We start from the raw sequence: 20635 nt of genomic DNA on the forward strand, positions 1-20635 counted from the left end.
AGAAAACGTCATAGTTCACAATCATTCGTATATAATTATTATCGCAATAAAAAAATAGATAATGTTTTTTATTATATATTATGGAAAATTACACATCTTTGCTACTTTCAGTAAATAATCATGAAAATTATTGTTTCGATTTAAAGCTTTATTTAAATTTTCGTACACTCTCGAAGAAGTTGAAATAATCGCTATCAATAAATTAATGATTAATTAATGAACTTTTCAATGGATATTATTGGGAGAGGTATATTTACAAATATTTCATAACGCAAAACATTAATTACTTTGGTAGAAATTTTGATTATAAAATGGACTTCGAATGAATTTGTTTTGGAGAAATAAAAAGTTTTATCACATGCATATTTAATCGCGTGCAGCTTATATTTTTACACAATTATCAAAATTGAATTATTTAACGATTAGAATCTGTGAAAAAACTTGTGAATACTTGCGACAACGTCCTCATTATCACCGTCAGACTTTTATTATGTTTATTTTCTTATTTCGCACAAATATGGTACCAATATTTACATTTAGTATATGTATGGACATATGTATATAGGTACATACATATGTAGTATGCCCTGTCGAAGCAGAATTTACATTCTGTTTATATTTGTGCTGTATAAGCAAAAGTCACAAGCTTAAAATCGAATAAAACTATTTATAATGTATCGCATATGCAGGGCCGACGATAGGGGGAGGAGGAAGCTGGGGTAAATTTCCAGGGCCCGGAATACTCGAGGGGCCCAGTTTTGGGACGTTCGACTGACTGATATTGATATTTTGTATTATTCTACATAAAAACACATACATATATTCACTAAATGCTAAATGTTTATTATTTTTGGATCCATGCATTCTTTGTATTCATGTGAAATCGCACCTGTTATATCATACTTTCTTATTCAATTATTTAAAAAAAAAAAACACCAACATATGTATGTAATATATATGTATATTATATATGTAGGTATTTTTCTAATAGGTCTGATAGATTTTTCGCATATTAAAAATATATCTGTAAGATGTTTTTTTTTTAATTTGTCACAGGGCTCGGAATTATTTGTCCAGGGCCCGATATTCCCCTCTCATATGGCAAGTATCGGTGGAGCTAGTGAAATTGGGTATTATCATCGGCAATATTAAAATATAATTTTCGCATAAAACAGTGATCGATGATGGTGTTGGCGGACATAAAATTTACACACCATCAATAACCGCAGTGACAAGCTATCGCCGTGTAACCATATGTTATACATACATATGTATGTATATGTACATATGTAGTATGTGATCGTTTTGACACGCGTAGTTTTATTTATTACGACAAGTCGTGTATGCCAATAACTTTTGTATCGATGGAATTGGATTTTTTTTATGTACATGGCACGTACACATAGGTACTTATGTATGTATGGGGATTGAGGTGGAAATTTGCGTAAAAATTAGCTAGACACGCCTAATTACTCTTCGGAAAAATATGTCAATTAGCGACTGAAAGAAGTTCAAGGCGAGTTTTAATGATGAACGACACAGAAAGTGAGAATAAAGTTGATATTAAATTAATCACTTGCGTGGGGCGGTAATTTTGAATCTGTGACATTTTTCTCCTTTGAGCAGGTACACACATTTTCGAGAAAATCCTCAATATGTTGCGGGAAACCGCCATTATATTTTATATAAATAAATATTTACAGTTTTTTTAAACTTTAATACGGTTTGTTAGTATTATGCGTACATTACAGAAACTGAGCGTACGCATGCGTACGTACATATGTATATGTAAATCCAAGAAACCGCATCAAAGTTTGAAAAATACTGTGCATTGTATGTATATGCAAATGTAGAGGTTCTTAAGTTTGGTAAATTTATTATGGATTATTTACATATATCAAAATATGTGCATATATGCATGTGTATGTAGATATGTAGATATGTATGTATTTTTTAGTAATGTTTGATTGATAAATCAACCATATACATATGTATGTATTTATATTAAATCAAATAATTTAATACTTACATATTTTTAACAGAAATAGAATAAACAGATAAATGTAATTTTTATGATTTTTAAGAAGGCTTAGGTACGAATTTATTTTTTCTCTTCCTCTTGTTTTTCCAAAATTTCTAAATTCTAGCATTATATACATATAAAGCGTTTGCTCCGTTTATATAATGAAACTTACTGGTATAATGAAGCTTATCTAGTGTTAAAACACATCGATGTACGTGGTAACAATGGTAGATGAAGTATTGAGATTTTGACTTATTCGAACTCAGAATCGATCACTGTTAGTCCTATCGAACTGAAACTTAGTATCGGTCACTGATATTATTATCGATACGACGTTTGCTTTCTTCAAATTTTTAATTTTACCGAAAATGGTACCTCCCCTTATATGTACATAGGTGTCCTCATTTTTTGTTTTTGTTTTTGAAGTCAATTATCTGCCAAACCACTAACCGAATCAGACTGAAAATTATTACATGTAATAGAAATTATAATTTTTTAAAACATTTTTACCTCAACCGGAAGTAGTACTTTTACTTCAGAAGATCGCGGTTTTTTTATGTTTTTCTCAGAAACCTTTCGGCGTGTAGAACTGAGAAGAATTCATATTTGAATATTTAAGCTTAATACCAAGTTATATATAAAATTTCGTGAACACCCATCAACCGGAAGTGGCATGTTCGATTTTTCTTACACTATTTTTTTCGACCTTTTAAATGTGTTATAAGAGTTACAAGAGTTATACAAGGATTATATGTACCTAAGGTATAATCATTTTATCAATGTGATGAAAAAAAAATGTAATTAACCGGAAGTGGGATTATTTCGTCTTTCACACCACTGAACTTATCAAGCTGAAAATTAATATTTGTATTCTTTATGTATCAACTTATGTAGATTTGATAAAGTTTTTTTTAAACAATATTTCATTATTTTATTTTGACCTTTTAAATTATTTCTATCTTCTTGATATTTCATGTTTATAATATTTATAGTGATGTTAATTAATTAAAACGATTTCAAAGAAAATTCGACAAATCAGAAGTAGAATTTGTCTCGTGTAAGTTTCCTTACCATTTGAGCACAATTTGTATGGAAAATGCTCTTATAACCGGTATGTGTGAACATGTACATATGTACATAGATACATACATATGTTTCATTATCGAATTTTGTTTTTTATGTTTTTTATATTCCTTTTTAAGTCCTGGGTTGGTCACATTTGAATTTTTTTAATTGATCTGCATCAAACTAAAATTCCTGATTCCTGAAATATTTTTTTTTTCAACGTAAATTTAGAATATTGCACGGAAGAATCGCAAAGAAAATATTGCAGCGTTTGAAAAATAAACGATTCTATATTAAAATTTACGAATGTATGTATGTACGAATCTATTTGAACGGTTTACTTTTTGCGGAGATTGAACGCGGAAATATTGTACCTTTTTCCATTATTTTCACATATAATGGAAAAGCGGTACGGCGAAAATTGTGGTGAGCGTCGAGATGCATTCGCTACAAACGCAGTTTATTTGCGGTCAAAAGAATAACGATTTTAGTTTCGAAATTTAATCGGTGCATTTGTACGATTGCACTCATTCTACAAATGTTTGTATAATGTACATGTGCTAGGGGAAAATAATTATGGCATTAGTCAAGCAAATCCGATTTTATTGATACTTTGGCAATTTGTGTTACTTATTAGATGTACAATATGTATGTATACATACATATATTAATTAATAGTGGTTTTACCCGGCTTCGCTCGGTATTTGTAATATAAACCGCTTAAACATGGCTAATCTAACAGTAAACATTTTATTAAATTTATTTGAATAGTTTTATTTTATTTAAATTTATTTGAATATTCATTTGTTTTTTTAAACCTTATATACAAAGTCTCTTTCGAAATTTTGTATTGTATTATCAGAGAGACTGTGAATAAAGCCTTATTTTCATTAACGTTCGAGTGAGCGAACACATCGTTTAAAATATCGCATGATATTGTTCGATCGGTATATTGTTGAATAATACCTAAAAGTAGATATGTAATGTTTTTGTGATTATAACTGTGAAAACATTCGATATGATGATAATAGGAGTTTATTTATGTAAAAGTGGTTTTAAAATTAACATGTGTACTTCGTGGTAACTAGGATAAAGGGTATAATTTTTGATGATCGTTTAACCTTTGTTGATCACATTCATTGTATTACAGCTGAGGAGAACCGTTTCTTTGGTTTTATTTTTAGAATTTTTAAGCGTTTTAATTGTATAAATACTGTGAAATTGTTAGTTTATTCACTTTTTAGGAGTTTTTTTATTTAAATCATTCTTACTCATTGGAAAAAAATGCAATTCAATTTTTTCAAATATCTATATATGTATATAAAAATTAATGTTTGTCTGTCTGTCACGTATGCGTTCCTATAGTTTACTATAATTTAATTTGTTTATTAAGTATTAATTTGAAACTGAAACATTCACTTATCGAAACGCATCGAGAAACGGGAACGGGAACGGGAATTGCATGCGTTATTGTACGATGGAACAATGGAACTTTCAGGACTTATTGTATGCATGTCCGGGAAGCTTACTGTGAAAAAAATCTGCCAAAAACGGGAACGTAAACGGGAATGAGTGGCATTGCAACGCGATAATTTCAAATGTTTTCACGTCGCGACATGTGTTGTTAAGATAAAATAAACAAATAATTGAATAATTTCAAATGTGTTCGCTGCCTGCGTTTTTCAGACAAATGGGAACGGGAATTGCATGGGTTATTGCGGCATTGCAACGCATGCTGGGTTCAGCTAGTATTAAATATACATTTTTTAAAACTCATTATGTCAATCTTTTATTTTATTTAAAAATGAACACATTTCATGAGAGATGGATCGTCAATAGTTTGAGTTTTTTCTATAAAATTGTCAATTGTCTTGTTGATTACCATTCTATATTTGAATCTGTTTTCCAGCTAAAAGTCTCGATCTCTGAAGTTATTTGTAAATTATAGTAGCTATTTTCGTAGAATTTATCTCCACTCTACCATTTCCATTGATTAGGTATGGCAATGAGTATGGTGATTTGATCGACTCTTTTGGAATGAGTCTGGATATCCCTGAGGTTTAAATTTTGCGGCAAAAATAATTGATAAATTTATGTTCGAATCTCAAACACTTAATTAATTGAAAGGTTATAATAGATCACATACATATACTCAAGCTCTCTTATTTTTCCCTCACGCAAGAATTTTTCTGATATTTTTTTGATTGAGTGGAGAGCTAGCGCATTCCAGGAATTCCGATAAACATCCCGCTTTCCTCCCCGCTCCGAAACGATTACGGTGCAGATTGGAAAAGTGTTTTTTCGGGCCTAGATATTTCAAATGTGTTATATTGGCAAATATTCGAACTAAGATGGTCGTATTCGTATTTTTTTCGTCTACTGAAACAAATTGGCCTTTCTCTTCGACCGATGATTACAAGACGAAAGGCGGTCGGAAAATTCGATTTCACAAATGTCACGAAAATTGATGAAATTGACAGTCGACAGAAATCGACAGCGACAAGCTGTCCTACTTTGGCGAAAATCAATGAAAATTATTAAAATAACGTTCATACAAGTTTCATACACGTTTGTTCGAATGTACATATTATATGATTATATGTATGTATATATGTACATAGATGCGTATAAAATATGCTGATGTAGTCGTGCAGTAATCGTATTTTGCGGTGATACGCGACACGAAATCTGATTTTCAATTTTCTCCTCTTGTCCCGCTGGTTTGTCCTACGGGATTTTTTCCGGGAAATGTGTTCATGGTCACGCTCTCGAAATTGGTGTAAAATAATTTATTTAATAATGCCCGCTGCGCGATTTTGAAAGCAACGCGTAACGGTTTGTCTTTTTGGTGTGTACCATTTTGTTTTTTTTTTTTAATTAAACGGTCGAATGAACTCGCACTAAAAAAAATATAAAGCGTGGATGTCTTATAATGTCAATATATGATATTAATACTAATACTATACGTATGTATGTAAGTATAACAAACAACTTTTTCGCTTTACACTATCATCTTAAACATGTCCTGGCTATTTAATTAGTCAGAAGGAAAATTTTGGTCCTTGCAGTTGAAAATATTCAACACTAATATTATTTTATTTATTTATTTAAATCGGCGCACATACAGAATAAAATATAAAATAAAGCAGTACAGTGAGCACCACATGGTAATATAAAGAAAAATAAAAAGAAAAATTACAAAAACATCAAATAAAAACACTAAATCATGATAAATAATGAATGTCAATGAACGTGAAGAAGCAAACAACAACATATTTGCTTCTTCACCTTGGCCCTAAAAGTACTGAAGGAGTCAGCAAAAAGGTTGGGGCTAGTGGTTCCACAAATCCGCCCGAAAGAAAAAGCTGGTTTTCGGTTTTTTTCATAAATAAAAAGCCGGATGGCCGGCTTTCATTGGTTTTAGAAAATTAAGATTTTTAAGTTTAAAATTTTTATGCAAAAAAATAGTTTTTTATAAATTAAATTGAGTTATAAACATTATGAACTTTCATAAGATCATTATTATATATTATTATTACAAATATTACAAATAATACAATTGATATTATATGTATATCACAGCCGTAAAATGGCAGATCCTAAATACGCACAAATAATTAAATGATTTAAATAAGCTACTATCAAGAATATATTATTAAAAATATAATGTGTAACCTCGCAGAAAAACTATAATTGTGGAATCGTGAATAGATATTAAGAACTGCTGAGATTCGCTCTGAGGTTCGTTCAACGTTGAAATACTTCCATCTTTCGTTGTTTTTACGCATCTGTTTTAGCTTAAAAATCCAAAAGCCTTACAAACCGTTGCAAATTTCGGAAACAAATTCATTAGAAACGGCATATCGCAAACACGATAATAATTTTTTCTACCTGAAGTTGGGTAGGTCATTGAAACAACGTCCATTACAAATCTCAAAGAAACCGCTAAGTACCTTTTTTTTTGATGTTCAAAGAAATATACGCCTTTTACCTAAGAGAGTTTAGATATATACATTTATTTTGATCTTTCATAGAAATTTTAAATTTATAATTGTTAATTTTGAGGAAAAAAGCATTAATTAAAGAAAACCTTAAAAAGCCGGTTGATCGAGCCCAAAAGCCGGTTTTCGGTTTTAGTTTAAACCGGCTTGGAAGCCCTAGGTTGGGTCGTACATACATATATATGTATGTATGTACGTGCGATCGCACTATTATATGACGTGTTGTTATGTCAAATTGGTGAATAGAAAAGATTAGAACATAATTTAATAATAATAAAAAGGAATTTGAAAATCAAAAATCAAAATACATATGTTTTGTGACTGCTTGCTTCTATTGTTGTTTGAATTTAAAATTTTTTTTTTTTTTTTTACATTTACATATACATATGTATATAACAGGAAGGGCTGGCAGGAAAAACTCCAAATGCGCCTTCCTGGCCAATTACAAACATTGCAGCATTTTTTATTACATAAATCACTGAATTTCGAGATCTTGAAAAACTCGAAATTAACTATTAATCCGCAGAGCCATCTATGGATTTAAACTTGTACATAAATCAAATTCAGATAGTGGTGACATAGTAAATAGGTAGGATGATTTTTGCCAATTCGATCGAGGAACCGTTTCTACAATGAAATCAGATAAATTGGCAAACTCTTGTTTTTTATTATGTATCTATAATTAATATATTTTTGTTATTTCTTTGTATGTTATATTTTCGACCATTGTGCATTATAAATTCGATGGCCACAATGCCGCAATGGTCCAAACTTTAAAATAAATAAATAAATACAAACTGTAATATTAGTAAATGGTGAGTAAATAAATGGTGAGTATAAAAATAAAAATGCTAAAAAGTAAAATTCATTGTCAGAAGTGGGATTCGAACCCACGCCCACAGAAGTGGACTGCGACCTGAACGCAGCGCCTTAGACCGCTCGGCCATCCTGACTTTTTCTGGTCTCACATAACTAGATAACCCAAGCAATCTCTATTGCGGTGTCGTTAAAATAGCTCAAAAACTACATATTATATAATACGTTTGAAATTAGGTGAATCGAATCGAATTTGATTAAAAAATAATTTAGGCAATTAGCCATGAATCGTTGAACTTGACTTGAATTAATACGAAGAACGCGCACATTAATATTTGATCAGCTCGTCGAGGATTTTCTAGCTTCAGATAGATTAAAGAACTTTCTTAATCACATAAATGATGTTACATTTCTTCACGGGAGACCTTAATCCCGTTTAATTTATTACCGTAGCTTTCGTAGGCGCCGTTATCTAGACGCATAACGAAATTAATTTTGCTTAAATTTTAAGAACGGTTCCGACGGTGGCGTACACACCTAGACGTGAGCGCCCATTAAATTTTTAACGCTGCCAATAAATTATTTTGAATTTTGCAAAATTCAAAATATACACTTGAATATGTGTATGTAAATATGTATTTATTATATGTACATTCATATGTGCGTAAAAATTTGGCGGATAAAAATTGTTTTGACGAATTTCCCACGGGTGAACAACGGCCTATTGTCGACAGTTGAATCGGGTGAATCTCGTCGCCGAATGATAAATCAAAATTTAAATTTCACTTACGGAAATTTCATCTGATGAATATTCAAAACGAAATTTTCCGACACCTGCAAACTTCACCGGTTGGAAAGATTTCAGCTTTTTGTGCAAATATTGGCGTAGGAATTTCTTCAATTATTTACCGAGGGTGTAAAGCCCGTCACAGCAGCCCTCCGGTATACCGAAATAACATTGGAACAATGGAATTGAATTATTCGAAGACATTTGTGGGATGAATAGTTAACAAATCGAACAATTGAAACTTTTCATCAATTATTAACACCAATGACTGATTCGCGGAAGAATAACAGTTGAACTATTCAACTCCATTCCGTACTATAAAATGTATTACATTTATTATTAGAGGTAGGATAGTCACAGTGCTATTCATTGTTCCATTTTTGTAAATCCTTTGTAAAAAAGGTTCGGCAAACCTTTAACAATGCATTTACAGCCTTTGAACAATACGCGGCACCTTCTGGGTCCGGTGACTATTTATTATTAATAATACAATTAAATTATTTATTTAGCGTCACGTATTCGTTTATATTGTTTTCTTGTGACTACTATAACATATATATGAACATATATAAGTAAATTTTGAAAATAGGTACATATTATAAATTTCTCTTGAACAAAAATTAGTTTGAATGTTCGAAAGATTTCAACGTATAAATTAAACGCCACAGATTTGAAAAATTTTACTATGGATTTAGTTGTTAAATGTTTAATGTTAAATGTTAAATGTTACAAGTTAAATGTTACAGGTTAAATGTTACAAGTAAAATGTTACAATTTAAATGTTAAATGTTACAAGTTCACTTATCGGGTGACTATATCTCAAAACGGGACGCTGACCAGAAAATTGTCGCCCCCCCCCAGATAAATGTGTTGCACGTCCAAAAATTTTATGATTGTCCCTCAAATAACCATTAGTATTGTCAATAAATTAATGAATTTTTCAGAAAATACAATTCATTTATTTGTACAAGGAAAATAAAAGTGAGATTAAAAAAATATTACATATTTAATGGTCATGCGCCGCAGTCTGATTTTTTTCTGAAATGTGTAAAATTAACAAATAAAATAACTACAAATTTTCAAAAAGATATTCTCGGTTTCTTTTAATTGCAAAAATTATGTCCAATTAAAAGATTTCATAAATTTTAATTTCTTTTTTTGTTAAGTAATATAATTTTTACCAGTACATTTTTTTAAAATAAGAAAATAAAGAAGATAAAAATAATATAATATTATAATGATAATAATAGCACAAAGCGATTTTTTTCAAAAACAATAATTTTATGCTAATATAATTTCTATATATTGTATGCAAATGTACATATATTTATATAATAATATTTTTTTGGGAAACGACTTGATTTAGAAAAATATGGAAATAAAAATAATATCAAAAATTAAAAAAAAATTAAGTATTTATCTTTACTGGCTTAAAATAATTCGTTGGTAAGTAAATTAAAAGGTCAATTATATTGTAATATGTAGTAATATTATAAGTATGCCAAGAATATTTCTGCGATAAAGTAATTTTTCATAACAAATATTTTTAAGAAAAAATTCTTCTGTGAATCAGTAGATAGACAAATCAAACAATTTTAAGAAAATGATGCAATGAATGCAAAGCACGTGAAAACGGGGAGTATGATAACCCTACTTATAAATTACATTACATATATAATATAATACACTAGTGATAGACCCGATGAAAATTTTATCGGGTAAATACATATGTAAATACATTCGTTCATACATATGTACATACACATGTACATACATATGTAGTACATATTATGAACATACATACATATATTGGTACTATTAGTTAATAAGTTTTGAATCATTCAAAAACACATAGTGATTTATTTTTACCAAAACTTCGAAATCTGTGGTTTTTGTAAAAAATATTTAATATTATATACATATGTATGTCTGAAAATAACCGAAAATGGTAATATAATTTTTCCGGAAGCTTTTATCTGCAATGGGACGAGTTACGGAAAGAGAAGGTCGTGAAGGAGAAAGGGGGGGGGGATGGATGTAGGCGTGAAACGTGGAAAAATCATACCTTTCGCGTAGATTTCCACTATTTTATCGCGTATATTGGACTTTTACGAGCGGATCGAGGATTCCGGAAAAGCCAGCGGTCCGATGTAGCCGCGGAAAATTGCTTCGAAGCCGCTTTTTTCCCAAATCCTCCCCTTTCCCTCCCATCGTCCGGCGTACAAACGTGTTCGTCGCGTTTTTATCGTAAAATTGGAGAGGGGATGAGGGGAGAAAATTTTGTATATTTTTTTGGACTCGTTCGAGAAGGCAGATTTCATAACACGAAATCGCTTTTCGAGAAAAAGTTTTGATTTATGAACGCTAAATCGAATAAAGCTCGACGCGGAAATAATTCATTTGACCCCTTATACATACATACATATATTGAATTACATTTTTACTAATTCTAAATATGTATATTTATAGACCGAGTATGAAACTGTATGAAACATTGAAAATCAAATTCAATTTTTGATCACAATTGAACGCAAGAAATAATAAATAAATTTATTTTATTAAATACGTACATATATGTATACATATGTATACATATTCCACAATATCCGGCAAAGTCAGACGTTTCTAGGTGTTACCCAACCATACTCGTTATAGATTTCCTGAAAAATAACACATGCGTAATAATTGAATTTTGCAGTCAAATTAATTATGTCGAAGTTTTCGCCTGTATAATTACGCACAGTTCGACGGATTTTAAAGCGTCTACTAATTACGCGCATTTAACGAGCGCGCATTAATTCGTGAACGACATTTTTCCCACAAAATATTAACGTATTTCCCGTAGGTGGAAGCTATTAAAGGGTTTCAGGAACAACTATAAATTTAAAATCTTTGCTATCATAATTTTCCAGTTCAGATGGCCGGTACATTACAGAAGCGAGGGTAATTCGCTTAGCAGTTAAATATTAACAACATATAATAAACACCCGTTTTTTCTTCCTCCCTGAAATGGCTCTCCGACTTCCGTTGTACTTTCCGTGTTTGTACTAATGGACTTGGCTTTCAGTGCGAGAAGATGGGAAAGTGTTTCAATACTCTGTAGGAAAATCATCGGTTGGGTTTTTCTTTAATCCGACACGTATTAGAATATCGGCTAAATTAAAAAATGTTAATAAAGTTTATTATGAAAAACTTAAATCAAATCCATCGTTAAGTAAACTAAAATAACGTAACAATAAATAAGTCTGAATTTTTCTTTTCAAAGGAAAATATTAAATATGAATTTCACTTGATGTGTGATATATTATATAATACTAAATATATTATATTAAATACTAGTGTTTTAACCTGGCTTCGCTCAGTATTTGTGATATAAACAGCTTAAACATGGCAAAACAATCTAATAGTAAATATTTATTTGTTTTTATATAAAATTTATTTGAAACGAAAAAAAAAAATTAACGACGTCGATATCGTCGTCATAGAAACTTTGATTTATTTTCATTTATGTTCCCAATAAACCTTACATGCATACATAGTTACAAAGTCTGTTTCGAAATTATATATGTACATTATTTAGATTAAAATTTATTGGAGAAATGTTTCTTGACTGATTATATGTATATGAATATATGTACATATAATCAGTCAAGATGTGCATATTATGCACATCTATTATTATCAGATTAATTCTACTAAAATGTATGTTTAGATATGTAAATATTATAATAAAATTAATATTTAAATATATATTATGTTTAAAAATTTATGAAAGAAATTCAAGTGGGGCGACAAAAGCAGTTGCCGTTTATGAAAACTTTGCAATCAGCTTACTTACGTCCTAAGAAAAGGAGGGAGAGAAAGAGGAAAACTTTTTCCGGAAAATGCTGTTAATTAAAACTTTTACCTTTTCACTGCATTAAATATTTACCGCATTTTGAAAATATATTCAAGTTCTCTCACTTAGTTTTTGATATATACATATACACATATTTGATATATTCATATAATATATAATATAAATAAAAATTTCCTTGAGACCGATTAAACATTTTTTATGTGCAATTGACAAATTTCATTCGTGCCTATGAGAACAAAAAATTGCTCGATTTGGTGGTTGTAAACCGTTGGTTTTATATCGGCCGCGACCCTCGTAAACCTTATTTTGAAAAACAATCTACCATTGAAACCTCTAGAAACGAAGAAAAGCTCCCTATAGGGAGAAAGATATCACCCGATGGTCTACAGACTTGCACTAAAAGAAAGAGGACATGTTTAAACAAACGATCCGGTCCCCTTCCCTGTTCGGACGAGAAAAGTAGAGCGAAAGCGTGGGTTAAATTCGCATAAATCTGCAATGGTGCTGGTGAAGTAGGTTTTTGTGAGGGAAAATCCCTTTCAAAACTCTAAAGTGTGAGCTGCTTCAAATTTAAGAACTCAATTTATATGCATAGCACCAGGAACTTAATTTAAAAATAAAATAATCAATAATACTAAATACTATAAAATCACTTATAGAATTAAATTTCAAAATGTTATCTTTATGTGTAATATATCGAATAAATAAAAATTTCTATATTTAGCGCATGGAAGTTATTACAAAGACCCCAAACTATATATTTAAAATATTTACACGCATTAAAAGCTTTTTTACTGTCAAAAATATTCTAATTTTTTTATTCATTTTAAACAGAAAAGATTTTTAAAATCAAATCGTGTACACAATTCAGATTTAATTTAGGAAGTAATTGAAAGTAGGATTGAATAATCCTTTTGATGGGTAAGTATGTACATAGGTTTTTTGGTAGTGCTAATTTTGTATAAAACAGTACTGAGCAGCGATAGTCAAGCGCGTTATCACCCAGAAAATCTCTGCTACATTGTGGCTACAAAGTACATACATATTGTAATTACACAAATATACGTGCATATATACATACATATATGTAAATATAAGTTTTAAACAAATTGGCTTTTATAAAGCCGGAAGCTAATGCGATTTATAAGTTTTGTACATTCTGTTAGTTATAAATGGTTGAAACAAAATAATCATGTATGTGATAAATATAATCATTAATATTTTGAAGCATCAAGTGGTAATTCTTCTTTCGCAAAGCTAGTTGGTAGATGTATTATTATTATTACTGTTATTTTGAATTAAAAAAAATTGATCCGCCCCCGGGTGGGCTCGAAACACCAACCTTTCGGTTAACAGCCGAACGCGCTAGCCATTGCGCCACGGAGGCTCATACAAATAAAAATATAAGATGAACTATAATTTCTTCAATATATCAGAATATGATGCGTGACTTTATGATTCAAAGTTGCACATACATACATACATATGTATGTAAGTCGTGATGAAGTGTTTGCTGCGAAGTGTGTATTCGTTTTTTGGATGACCCAGTTTAGATTAATTCAATTCATATGAACATACAAATGTATGTCGGTTCGTTCTAGAGCAGGGGTCCCCAACCTTTTTGGGAAATGGGCTGGTTCGGAATTTCAAAATGTATGGAGGGCCGGTTAAAAAAAAATCTTATTGGAATCCATTTTTAACACATTTGCATACGAAATTTACACCTAATGTGAATTAGGGTACATTGAAAGCAGCGATATTTTAAATTAACCCTGTGAGTGCTGACATCTTTTTTGTTGAAAATTTCGTCAACATTTCCAACTAGAATTATTTAGAAATCCAATATAAAGGGTATAAAAAATTGTAGCTAATCCAAACAAACCCCAGATCAGTACCCTAGATAACTAACGGCGAGGATACCTGTTATGTAAAGGTGTGTTTAGACTTTCTAATATATCTTGCAACAATATAAAATAAACAAAAGAAGTCTATTCATGAATTGTGTTTTTCCAAAACTAGTTCCATCTTCTTCATTGTTGTTAAAATTAATGCTCTTAATCTAAATGCCAAGCCACTATCTAAAATACTCAGTAGTTAGGGATTTCCGTTGGGAAATTCTGCTATGGTTATAAAGTCAGAAATTCCGGTGTAAATCAGTCTTTATATACATTGACACGGATTACACGTTCAACCATGTTCAATTCATTTTTACTTTATCTATGTACGTAGTAACAATAGATGAAGTTTTGAACTTGAGATTTTGACTTATTCGAATCAGTCAAAGTGATCACCGATCACTGATCACGTTTTCATGATCTAGAAAAAGAGTGTGTATCTGTGTGTCTGTGTGTCAGTGTATTTTGGGGATTTATTGAACAACGTTAGTCCTATCGAACTGAAACTTAGTATCGGTTACTGAAATTCTTATAAATTTTTTAACCAATATTTTTACCTGAACCGGAAGTAGTACTTTTACTCTAGAGAATTTAGGTTTTTTATGTTTTTCGCGGAAACATTTTGGTTTATTGAACTGAAATTTCATATCTAAAAGTTTTAACTTAATACCAAGCTATTTATCAAATTTGGTAAGCATCTGTCAACCGGAAGTGTCAGTTTACTCTCGTTCGATTTTTCTTCCACTATATTTTTCGACCCCTTAAACATGTGTGCTTTTCACGAAAAATTCATGTATAACTGTTTTATCAATGTGATTAAAAAAAATCAATAAATGTAATAAACCGGAAGTGGAATTTTCTCCTCTTGTTGTTGTTGTTGTGTTGTGTTAATGTTGTGACCACGATTCTTTCCACATCCCTGAACGTATCAAGTTGAAAATTTAAATTTTTATTCTTTATGTACTAAGAATTGAATATGTTTTGGTCAGAATTCGTAAGCCGCAAGTAGTATTTTTTTAAAAAAATATTTCATTATTTTATTTTCACCTTTAAAATCATTTTATTTTCTTGATATTTAATGTGTAAGTTTCCCTACACTTCCGCTTTTTTTATTTATTTATTTTTTATTTTAATATTTATATCGAAAATGCTCACAGACACACACACACACACGCATTTTTTCTAGAACATGAAAACGTGATCAGTGATCGATTCTGAGTTCAAATCAGTCAAAATCTCGAGTTTGAATTTTCGCATGATCACAAAACTTCATCTATTGTTACTACGTACATAGATAAAGTAAAAAATGTAATACAATTATCAAATAATACTGTTTCACGATGCATTAAAGATATTTCTACTAGCATAGAGAAATTGTTGATTTTTCGACTTTGCTGTGAATATGCATTGCAAATGGATGAATCCACAGATGTCTCAAGTAGGGATCCCAATCGAATATTCGAATATTCGAGTATTCAAATTATTCGTCTGATTTTTCAGCCATTCGTTATTCGAATATTTCATCAACTATTCGAATATTACTCGTGTATATATATTTTTTTTAAAAAATAAATACACAATATCAACATGAAAAGAGTGATGAATAAGAAGCCGACGATAATGAAGAAAATGAAATACATATGTATAATGGGAATAATTGTGATAAAAATGAAGATAATGAAGAAGATTTTTATTAATTACATAAATACGGAAATGTTTGAAGAAAATCACTTTTAGATCGATAATAATCTCTACGAAATTTTAGAAATCATCAGAAAAATAATACGAATATTTAAGAAGTCACCGGCGAAATATACATTTTCACAAGAAATCATAATGAAAAAAGAAAATAAAAAATTGAAATTATTATTGGCTATAAAAACTAGTTGGAATTCAATGGCAACTATGATAAGACGATTCATTCAAATTTATGCTTGGTTTATATGTAATTACCTTTTTTTTTAATTTTCGAATATATTCGAATATTCGAATAGCTCTTGATTTACTATTCGATATTCAAATAGTTGAAGTCGATGAATATTTGGGATCCCTAGTCTCAAGACTAGCTGTGCTATTAGTATTTGTTCGTTACACATATGATAAAAGTATTGAAGAAGATTTACTCACGTGTGCATATCTATGTACATGGAAAAATTACAGGAGAAGATATATTCAACTGTATTAATGATTACATTACAAAACAAGAGACTGGGAAAAGTGTATTGATATTTGTACAGATGGTGCTTGAGAAATGGTAGGAAAAATGAAAGGTGTTGTATCACGTATCCTGAAAGTAGCTACAAGAGCTAACAGCAGTCATTGTATTCTGCATAGGCATGTGACTAAAAAAAATTCCACAAATTTAAAAAATGTTATGGATGAAGCCGTGAAAATGATAAACTATGTAAAATCTGGACCACTTCCATCCAGATTATTTAAAATTTTGTGCAATGAAATGGGTAGTGGATACAAAGCACTTTTATTACATACTGAAGTGAGATTGGTATCCAGAGGAAAAGCACTTTTAAGACTTAATGAACTTCGTGAATTATTAGTATCCTTGAGGGCACAACATAATTTGCAACAACATTTTATCGACCTGGTTGGTTGATATATCTTGAATATCTGGCGGATATTTTCACAAAGTGCAATGATGTCAACTTACCATTGCAAGGAAAAGTATTACAATTTTTAATACGAGAGATAAAATTTAATCTTTTGATAAAAAAATACAATTTTGGATTTCATCAGTTGAATCTAATAATTTTGATTGTTTTCCTGTATTACATGAATGTTTGAATGAATTAAATTTAAAGTTGATAAAGAAGTTTCACAACTATTTTTAGAACACCTACAACTCTTTCGGAATGTTTTCCGAAAACTAGTAAGGACGATTCTTGGGTTCGGAATCCATTTTCCGTGGCAGTTAAACCAGTAGGCTTAAGCGCAAGTGATTATGAGAATTTAATTGATTTAATTAATGACTCTGATTTGAAACAAAAACATAAAGATCAGCCATTAAATGAATTCTGGGCTAGTCTGACTGAAGAGTACCCCAACGTGTCAAAACAAGCTGTCATTTGTTTACTTCCATTTTCCACGACGTATTTATGTGAAGTGAGATTCTCTAATTATGTTGCAACGATAACAAAATACAGAAATAGACTCGACGCCACGGCAGATATAAGAATTCAACTGACCAATATTTTGCCTGATAAAAAAAGTTTGCAATTCGAGAATTCAAAGTTATCAGTCCATAAGAGTCTTATTTATTTGTATTTTTATGTCTATTAAATAAATGATATTTTTTTTAATAAAATTTTTTATTTTAATTTTTACTATTATAAATTACTCGATTTAAAAAATAAACCAAGTGTTCAGTCAATATTTTCGGATTTACCAAGTGTTCCGTCGCTGAAAAAGTTTGGGAAACTCTGCATTAAGGCTATGTAAAAAGATAAATGTCTGTTTGTACATATGTATTAAAAAATAGATTTATGAGGGATTTTTTAAGAACCAACAATCTATAAAATTTATGGTGTATAAGTAATATAAAATAATAAATTTAAATGTGTACATTATCCCTATTATTTTTAAGACTAAAAATAGCTGTACTACTTATTTTATGTTGTTTTGGTGTAAAATTATATTCTTATATGTGAAGATTTATTATTTTTAATATTCATTTTTAATGTAGCTGTTTACAGCCATATATATAGCTGACAGAAATAAAATTGCCAGTCATCAGTATCGTTCTAGGGTGAGACGCTTCTGTTTTTTTTTCTTAACATTTTTGTCCCTACTCCTGCTCTTAGAATAAAAAATGGTCATCCAGAGGAAAACATCGCATACACAAAAGGAAAAAAATAAAAAGTTAAGCCGAAAAGTAAACACGACAAAGAACCATTAGTTCAATTGCCGAGGGGGTGGTGGGGAAACTGTTTCGCAAACCAACATAACCGGAACACAAGGGAAATATTATCATACATATGTGTTTAAAGTTGATTGTTTAGCTTATTATGTTGTTTATCAAAGTTTCCTGTAAAATTGATGGAGGGTATCGATGCATTAAGAAGAGAGTAGAAGATGGTAAACAAGATGATGGGAATTATGTATTCCGTACAGGAGTTAGTTTGTCAACGACAGTTTTTGATCCTTTTTTTATAACCCCGAGTGTCCTAGTTTTAAGCGTCTTCTCTTATTTGGAAGTAGATGAGGAGAATACTGCAATTGCTAGTGTGGGAGGGAAGATGAAAACTTAGGGGCAAGAAGCTTTCCCCTAGGATTTCATAAATATTTCACAACTTAGCGTTTTGCGCAAAACACTATTACGTATTCATCTTGTGACTGGTAGAAAGATAATTTGTATGAAATTGTATAAAATGTATATTTTTCAAATATAAATTGTGGTATGTTTTCCGTGACGAGAATTAGAAATGACATAATTATCACCTCCGTTCTCATTATATATGTATATGTACATATACATACATATGTATGTATATGTACACAATATGATGCTTACATTTGAAACAAATCGATAAACAATAATGTACTTTGTATAATCTACCTATATAAAGCATGATTTTCTCTATCTGCCTCCGTGGCGCAATGGCTAGCGCGTTCGGCTGTTAACCGAAAGGTTGGTGGTTCGAGCCCACCCGGGGGCGAATAAACTGCTTTTTTTTTAATATCAAATGCATAATGAAAAAATGAAAAAAAAATTGGTTCCCCATACTGCTCCCGTCATCCCGTTACAAACAAATATACAAATATAAATACATACAAATATACAAACATATTTATCGACAGTCGGTATTTATACATATAAATATAGTATATATATATATACCCGTACGCGCTTCGTTCCAAGTTTCAGTCTACCATCTGTGTGTTGAGATTTGAGCGCGCTTATATGGTTTTCAATTAAACATTTGGTGAAAAATATTATAGTGTTTAGAAGAATTGATTGGTGATATGTATTCTACATTAATTCAGTATTAATTTATATATATATATATATATATATATATATATATATATATATATATTTTTTTTTTTTTTTTTTTTTTTTTTTTTCAACACAGCGGACCATCTCCAATAATTTGGCGAACTAATTGAGCAAGTCAACGAATATCAATTGTGACTAAGTTTCGTCGACTATGAGAAAGCCTTCGATGCAGTTAGCCATAATGCAGTACTTAACTCTGTACAAACACAAGGAGTGCCGGAACCCTGTGTGGGGCTGTTAGCTACGATATATAAGAACGCCACAGCTTAAGTTAAACTTTTTTCAGGTACTGATAAATTTAGCATAGGAAAAGGAGCTTGAGAAGGAGAAACCATCTCGCCCAAGTTATTCAATGCGGTCCTCGAGGGAGTTTTCAGGAATTGGGAATGGGAAACAGCAGAAGCAAAAATCAACAGTCGCTTATTGAACATCTTCGGTTCAGACGACATATGTAGTTTTAATAGTTCGCGATCCAGCTGACCGGGAAAGTAGGAAATTAGGATTAAACATTAACGTAGATAAGACCAAACTAATATTCAATAGTTATTGCATGCCCGATAGCTGATACCATTAGATGACAAACCAGTAGAAGTAGTAAATAATTATTGATATTATGTCAAATAATTGACATGTCCGGTAGTAAAGATGAAGAGATAAGAAGAAGAGACGTATGAAATTAGGATGGAGTATGCATTTGGACGAATGAATGCTGTTTTTAAATCAAAAATGCCACTCTGCCTGAAAAAAAGATTTGCGATCTATGCGTTTTGCCAGTCATGTAGACTGCGGATAGACACCGTACTTTTTCCAGGAATCGGGGTGGTTTAGCTCTATTTACATAGCTAGAGTTAAAAAACACGTTCAGCGAACCTTTAACAATGCATTTGCAACAATTGAACAATACGCGGCACCCTCTGTGTCCGGGCTTTAGTGATGAGGTATGGATGTGAAACTTGGACACTGAACGCCAAGATGCTACACAAAGTTCAATGCACTCAAAGAAGTATGGAACGCGTGGGTGAGAAGTATGACGACGGTAGTGGACATAGTAGATAGAGTAAAGAGATTGAAATGGCAATGGGCGGGCCACGAGGCTAGAAGAATGGTCGAAAGAAGTGCTTGAATGGTACCTGAGAGAATGCAAAAGGGTTAAAGGAAGACCGCAGGGAAGATTGGTG

At 30.9% G+C, this 20635-nt stretch overlaps 2 protein-coding genes and 3 non-coding genes across 5 annotated transcripts in view; 2 read left to right on the forward strand and 3 right to left on the reverse strand.

The window, feature by feature from the left end:
• The window catches only part of LOC143912339 (uncharacterized), a 976232-nt gene that overhangs the window by 285758 nt on the left and 669839 nt on the right, over nt 1-20635 (reverse strand). The gene's annotated exons all lie outside the window — the stretch shown is intronic.
• Nucleotides 7959-8042, reverse strand: TRNAL-CAG (transfer RNA leucine (anticodon CAG)). Its single transcript has one exon. It is a non-coding gene; the product is annotated as a tRNA-Leu (tRNA).
• On the reverse strand, nt 13866-13938 carry TRNAN-GUU (transfer RNA asparagine (anticodon GUU)). The gene has a single exon. It is a non-coding gene; the product is annotated as a tRNA-Asn (tRNA).
• Nucleotides 16698-17057, forward strand: LOC143917049 (zinc finger BED domain-containing protein 5-like). The gene has a single exon (XM_077438429.1). The coding sequence runs from the start codon at nt 16698-16700 to the stop codon at nt 17055-17057; it is 360 nt and encodes a 119-aa protein (XP_077294555.1).
• TRNAN-GUU (transfer RNA asparagine (anticodon GUU)) lies at nt 19044-19116 on the forward strand. Its single transcript has one exon. It is a non-coding gene; the product is annotated as a tRNA-Asn (tRNA).

The sequence above is a fragment of the Arctopsyche grandis genome, chromosome 1, assembly GCF_051622035.1.
Source record: "Arctopsyche grandis isolate Sample6627 chromosome 1, ASM5162203v2, whole genome shotgun sequence".
Lineage (NCBI taxonomy): Eukaryota > Metazoa > Arthropoda > Insecta > Trichoptera > Hydropsychidae > Arctopsyche > Arctopsyche grandis.

Bases quoted from the DNA above. Each gene is read 5' to 3' on its own strand.
- LOC143917049 (XM_077438429.1), top strand. From the start codon at position 16,698: ATGGTAGGAAAAATGAAAGGTGTTGTATCACGTATCCTGAAAGTAGCT.